At 32.2% G+C, this 7,372-nt stretch overlaps 1 protein-coding gene across 2 annotated transcripts in view; it reads left to right on the top strand.

The window, feature by feature from the left end:
• The first annotated feature begins 498 nt into the window (after positions 1 to 498).
• LOC112523323 overlaps positions 499 to 7,372 on the top strand; it is a 17,347-nt gene continuing 10,473 nt past the window's right edge. For both annotated transcript variants that reach the window (XR_003070256.1, XM_025132876.1), the window contains exons 1-8: positions 499 to 804; positions 1,093 to 1,182; positions 2,889 to 2,948; positions 3,053 to 3,092; positions 3,192 to 3,285; positions 4,567 to 4,626; positions 4,703 to 4,794; positions 4,941 to 5,067. Coding sequence is in view for 1 of the 2 variants with exons in the window: in XM_025132876.1 (XP_024988644.1) it covers positions 617 to 804; positions 1,093 to 1,182; positions 2,889 to 2,948; positions 3,053 to 3,092; positions 3,192 to 3,285; positions 4,567 to 4,626; positions 4,703 to 4,794; positions 4,941 to 5,027 (711 nt within the window). In the remaining variant the exon portion in view is untranslated. The remainder of the gene's footprint in view (positions 805 to 1,092; positions 1,183 to 2,888; positions 2,949 to 3,052; positions 3,093 to 3,191; positions 3,286 to 4,566; positions 4,627 to 4,702; positions 4,795 to 4,940; positions 5,068 to 7,372) is intronic.

Raw genomic sequence — 7,372 nt, 5'->3', positions numbered from 1 at the left:
GGCATCTTTGGCGGAGAAAGAAGCAATAATCAAAGAGAATAAAAAAAAATGAAAAATAAAAGAAATTAAGGTATTAGTTTATCTCTTATTTATTCAGATTCTATTGAGTAATAAGAGACTCTAAAATAATAAAAAAACAAACCGTCTGAATGAATAAGACATAAATGATAATTAATTGCTGAAAATAAAAAAAAAATAAACAGAGCCTAAATGTCGTCTGAAATTTTAAGCGGTAAACGTATCTCTTTAACACCTCTTAATTCTAATTTGCCTCTCTATCAAATGGTTCTTATTTTGATGGCTAAAAGAGATTTATTAATAAAAACTATTTATTTTTTATATTTTTGTATAAAAACTATTTATCTTTTATACTTTTACATTAGTTTAACCAATTGAAATTATAGATTTTATATGTAAAAATAAACAATCTTATTTAGATTTCAGATTTCAAAACCATATTATATAAATCAGAAATGAAATGATATTCAGAATTTTCAGCACCATATAATAGGAGTTGTGGAGCAACATATAATACGATTCGTGGGTGCGGTTTAAATTACCAAATAGAAATGTTTTGAGGGGCGCCAAATTCGTTTCTCCCTCCTCTCGCTCTAGAATGTCAGCAATAAAATCGAGCTCCAGGAAGAAGAAGACAACCACAGAATCGGGAACTCCGAAGACGGAACTGAAACGAATGACCGTGGAAGAAGATGATTTCGATTTTGATGCTGATCAATTGAAGCAGCGAGCTCCGAAGAAACAACGGTCCACTTTTGAAGATGATTTTGATGCCGATCTATCTAGGTAATTTTTCTGTTCCATACTTGCATATGCGGAAATTTTACATTACGCAGTAGTTCACGTGTTTATTGCTAACTAGATATTAAATCGCGTGCTATTTTCATTTCATGAATATTGTGTAGTGGCACCAGTTTGTTAATGACGACACTGCATATGTAGGAAGATTTGATTATATTATACAATTTCAATTGCAATAAACTATATAGTGTTGCTGATTTTTTGTATATATGTAATAAGCATCAAATTGCCTTTACATTTTGAATTCGGACAACTATTTTTGAAAATTTGCAGCGACATTAAAGGTTTAATGAGCGCCTTACATCAGATCAAAGAGAAAGCACAAAAGGACGGGCAGAAGAAAAAAGAGGAGACTATTTCGAGGTGCATTTTATTATTTGCTTACTGTTTATTCTATTTTTGACACTTGCTGTTGGAGCATATGAATTTTTTATTGGTAAGGAATGAAGAATTGTATCTATTTTCCCAAGTGAGGTTTTCTATAAAGTTCATACATGTTTTTGCCATCTAGATCTGCATATTAAGATATCTATTTGCTTCATCGTAAGTATGTTCTGGTGATTCTGTATTATGTTCTATGATAAGTTCATCCATCAGGATTGCTAGTATTGAGGATGATTGATCGTTTGGTTTAATTCGATTGAAATTGCTTGGACTTTTTGAAGTAAAATTATTTTTCCATGAACAATAAACCCTTGTGTTGTGTACTTTCCTTCTTCAGCTATATGTCATCAGTGGATTTTCAAGTATTTCACTAGTAGATTATGGGCTTTACCTGGATGCAATATAGGTATATCATATATGCACAAGCAGAATCTTTGATTTTTATAAGCTCCTTGGCTGAAATTAAAATGTTTGATATATGTAAGTTGATCCTTCATCAAACTTTATTGGCTTTCTTTTCAGTGAAAAATCTTTTCAACTTACTTCAACGTTAGCAGTTGAATGAGTCTGCGTTTTAATAGTGCACCCTTACATTCTTTTGATCCGCCGAAGCAAATTGTTTGTTCAGTTAAGGATAAACATGCATAGTGTTTTTTCCTCTGAACATACTGGATGAACCTTTGAAATGCATATTCAACCTGCTTCTGCAACATCCTCATCCAAAATAAATGCCGGATTTGGTTTCAGAAAATCTATCAAGCATCATATGTACTACAAAGCATGACCATATATGCTCCCAGAAAGTCAGTCCAGGACAATCTACTACACCAGATTTCCATCAGTACAATATGACATAGCTATTGACTGAATTCCCCAGGAACATCATCTTCCATTGTTTCAAAACTGCAGGTGATTCATATCAATTTGACTTGATTTGTGAAGCAAATGATGTGAATTCCATTAACTTGTTACAATTCAATCTGATTTGCCATAGAGGATCAGCATTTTATATGCGGTCCTAATTGTGTCTGGAACTTTTTGATCCAAAAACTTATTAGTAGCCACATTAGTAGCTTGGTTTTTTGTTGCCATTTGGTAAAGACATTATGAAGGACAATTAGCTTAAAAGAACTTCTCATTTAAAATAATTTGGTTCATACATCATCAGCTAGTTTTTTTTATTGCCATTTGGTAAAGAGATTATGAAGGCAAAAGCCTTTTGTATCTGCACATGTTTAACGGTCGTTCTAGAAGAAGCTAAAGGGAACCTAAACTCAGTGCAGTTCATGAAATTGATACCGATACTCAAGCCCGTTCATGAGTGGATAATTATGCCTCCAATTTATAAACATTCTGTCACTATAGAAACCGATCTAAATATTATAGGCTGATAAGAACTGAATAAATTCCTCAAACTTCAAAACCTTGTCCAATCCCATGAATTCTCATTCATGAATTCTACCAACACTTGGAGATTGCTGTATGCGAGTCACCAGAACAAGAAAGTAAAGCAAAAGGGTATAAGCACTGAGCAACATATTTGAATCTTCTACCAAATAATCATTTATGCAGACTTTTGCTCGCTGACAAGGAAAAGAGAGAGAATCAAAGTCTTTGATATGTTGTCTACATATCCTAATTCCATCTATCACTCAAATAGACTCAATAATTTGGTTTTCCAACAGTGTTGCTACAGAAATCAGGTCCAAGTTTGATGAGTTGAAGTCCAAAGTAGAGAAAGAAAGGTGATTGTAAATACCAACTGATGTCTGATCTGAACATTTATATTATATGGTCTTTGATCTTCTAATTCCATATCTAAAATACATTTATATCCTGTAAATTCCAGGCAAAACTTTGCCAAGGCACTATCAAAGAGCTCACGAGAGGTGTGCAAAGAGAATCCCCATCTTAAACAGACTACTTGTAAGAATTTTTCTACTCTGTCTCAGTTGAATATTAAAACGCCTTTAAGTTTGCGTACACAGTGTGAGAACTTGCTGAAGAATGAGACCTCCAAGTTTCAAGCAGTTTATGAAAATTTTTGCAAGGACAAGAATTCACATCTTCAGGCTCTGAAAGGTACTAATCACTTGCCAAATTAATGCTTTGGTCAGTGAATACTATCTATACTGAAACTGATATTTATGCACATAGGGTAAACAAAGAAACCTAAAACCAGCACCAAGTTGTATCATATTGAGAGCTTCTGTCCCTTCATAATTGGCTGCTTGGTTACAGTTTCTTAATCCTCAAATTACCACCAAAACAAAACCAATGAATAATATATATATATATATATATATATATATCATTTTGCAGTATAATAAGAAGATACAAGGGGTTCTCATTTTGTGGGATTACAGTATAAGATGTAAGAGATTAACATCGTTGTGGCATGCCACAACCATTGCAACCCTAGTGCACCCCTTGACACACGATACACAACATAATATACATGCATATATATATATATATACACACACACACATATATATACACACACATATATACACATGCACGTATATTCACCGTACATTCATACACATCCATCATACCCTCTATACCGAATTTGCCCCAGCACCCTCTGTGCCAACTCTTGCATACCCTTAGGCTAGTCCAAATTTCCAAAATAATGTGTAATTTCACAAAATAATGTAGTTGTCTAATTCTACAGCCATATTTGGCTATAGCATGATTGAACCATACTTTCCAATTATAATATATATATATAGAGAGAGAGAGAGAAATAGGAGTTTGAACAGCTGCTCATGCTCCTTTAATTACAACCAAAAGTGATATATCATGCCAAAGAAGTTATCAAGGTCTATTTTTTAACATTAATTCATCACCAATTTGTCTGAGATAATAGAAACAAAATTGGTTTTGGATGTAATAATAATTTGGTTCTTGTTTAAGCCTGAGCCATGGTCGATGATAGACAATCTCAGAAAATGCACCTCATTGGTGCTTGTGATTCTTATTATACGAGTTTGGGCCTGTGCATTTTGGGAGCCAGAGCGAGTGCTCGTATTACCTTTCTCCATATTTAAGATATGCAATATTTTGAATCAGAGAGAACACTTGACTAATCTTGAAGAAAGTTGAAATTAGAAGAATGTAAAACTCAAAGTCGAAAGTCTCAAACACATATAGTGAGTTGATTAGAAGTTTGTAACTTTACAATGCAATGTTGGACCCAAACCGCCTAAACAACCGAAATGAAAGCTACGCATGGAACTGTCAACCATCAAACTGCCCAAAACTAACTGAGCTGAACCGGGCAGTAAGTGGCTTGGTCATTTAGGCATTTCAACCATCAAGATTAATTCCTGAGTTTCAATGTTCTTGCTAACATGACAGATATCATTACAAAATATGAAGAAGAGAAGGAGAGATTGTTTATGAGATACGAACAACACAGTAAGGAAATGACTTTCACTTGTCGGATAATTTGATCAAAACTACTGTCATGAACTGATCATCATGTTCCACGCAGGAAAGAAAGAAAAGAGCATGATATCCGAGCACGAGAAAGCTTGTGCAACCAAAATTTCTGAACTGGAGGAGTCACTGAAGAAAAAGAAGCAGGTTACATATCTCTTCTTTATCTTCCTCCCCCCCTCACACCCACTAAGTGGTTTCCGTGGCTCGCATAGTGGGTTGAATATCCAGGTTAATAAAAAAAAAACATAAGAACTCTAACTTAAACGATGGTGTTGTTGGTCCATATATAGGATGACAAAACATTCAGCATTCTACGGAAAACTCTAGGCTCTTTTCTTGACAATGCCTCTGATGAGGACTTCCCACCTGACGATTGAAGCCAAAATCTGGAAACATAGTATCTGCAGAATCTCGTTGGTATTCCTTTTCTACCTTCGCACCATAAACTAGTTTCATTCTTGGTAATCTTAGTGCAAAAAGAAAGGCTCAGCTGGTTATCTTTCACTTTAGATATATACTAATACTAATATCAACCACAACCTTACTCTTAATCTGGTTAGGGATATATAAATTAGATCACATCAATGTTTTAGTAGCAATTACATTACACGTCTGATCATGAACTATCCAAGTTTTCCCTCACTTGGAGGGCAAAAACCGGCTTCAATTCCTCGTCTGCAGCCAAAAACCAACTCGTTTAATCCAAAGCGTGTCTATTTGATCGGTTGATTTTTAAAACATGTGTGAGAATATGGGATTAAGGGGCTCTTTACCAACACTTATTGGATAAGCATTTATCATAACTAGAAAGGTACTCGCGTAATACACCGAGATATATCTCGATTTTAATGTTTTATTTTATTCTGTCTCAGTAGATGGTATAATATGGTTTTTATGTGGTTTTGAGAAAGAGATAATGTCTTATTTTTGAATAAAATATATATATATTTGAAGATATTATAAAATTTGGAAAATAAATATATCAATATTAATATCAAATTAACTATTTAAAATTCTAGTTTTTTTGTAATTTATTTAATTCAATTTTTTATAATAATTTAATTTAAATTTAATAATGAAGTAATTTAATTTTGATTTAATAATATAATTTTTTATAAGGCTAGTAATTAAGTATTCTTTTAGAACTTAATGATTATCCTAACTATATTTTAGATCTTTTATATTTAAAATGAAATGTTTATCTTGTATTTGACTATGTTTATCTGCAGTTAGTTACACGAATTCAAACATGAAGCTTTAATAAGTTGTACTTATGCATACTTTATTTGTAATCTTGAATTTTAAGTAATATGCATCAATAAAATAGTACTTCATGCATAAAAAAATGGTTTTTAAGAGTTTTTGTCAAATGCTTTATAATATAGTATATAGATCATGGATAAGAGCTTATTGGAACAACATATAGGAGTCTACTCATAGATTGTTGTTATACACCATCGTCTCTGACTACTAGGTCAGTAAAAGTTGACCCAATAAGAGCCAACACATTCATCGGGTAAAACTCTTGTTAAGCAAAATAATAGAGTAAGGGGCCGTTTACTAAATACTTACCTGATAAGTGCTTATCGGGTAATTTTCCTCATCTGATGAACGTCACAACTCACAGGGGCCGAAAATCTTACCCGGTAAGAGTGATGATAAGGATTGAGAGTCTTTACCCGGTAAGTGAGGGTGACGACTCTTACTCAGGTAAGAGTTTACCGGGTAAATTGTTGCATACGATACTATTTTAATGTACTACAATCTTATCTAGTAAAATATATTATAGTATTGACTCCTACCGGCAAAAGCTTACCGGGTAAGCATTTGGGTAAGCGGCAACTAAGATTTTTGATAAACATCTTCATCTTCTGAGTAAGCGTTTCAGAATAAGAGGCTCTAAATGTTTAGTTATCGGTAAGAATTTAGTAAAAGAAGAAAAAGAATTCGGCCAAGGCCCAAGGGTGCCAACAAGGTTTTGTGCCATAAAATACAAAAGTAAAAAGAGATGCAACTACAATAGAAACAGGACGTGTTGGTATAAGTTGTTATGGCTTAATTAAGGAGCAACTAATTTTATTGTATCGTAAAACTCTTATCTCATTCTAAAACTTAAATTAACAATTAATTACTTGGATACGTATGGTGGCTTTTAAAAACTCCACTCATAAAACTATATCTGATTAATTAATAGGTTTAAATACATGATAAATATTGAGTATTATTGATATCACATAATACATTTACATTTAATTATCTGTTTACTAATAAGATTCTAAATCTCGTTGGGTAGATAACTATAAAATTGGTCATGACTCATGTGTTATGACCCAATAAATCAAATTTAAGCGGTTAACACGAACGAGTTGTATTTTTAATAATATAAGTAATCATACTCATTTTATTTTAATAGAATAATACTCGTATAATGCACGGAAACACATCTCGATTTTAATGTTTTATTTTATTATTTGCCTCTGTCGATGTTATAATACGATTTTATGTGTTTTTAATAAAGCAATAATGATTTTATTTTTGAATAAAATGTAAACTTGAAGATATCATAAAAATTTGAAAAAGAAATATCAATTTAAATATCAAATCAACTATTTAAAAGTTCTCATTTTTTATGTAATTTCTTTAAAAAAAATTATTATAATTTAATTTAAGTTTAATAACGAAATAATTCATTTTTGGTTTAATAATATAACATTTTATAAAG

The sequence above is a fragment of the Cynara cardunculus genome (assembly GCF_001531365.2).
Source record: "Cynara cardunculus var. scolymus isolate 2C chromosome LG 12, CcrdV1, whole genome shotgun sequence".
NCBI classification, from domain to species: domain Eukaryota; kingdom Viridiplantae; phylum Streptophyta; class Magnoliopsida; order Asterales; family Asteraceae; genus Cynara; species Cynara cardunculus.
This window is presented reverse-complemented; position numbering and strand designations above follow the sequence as displayed.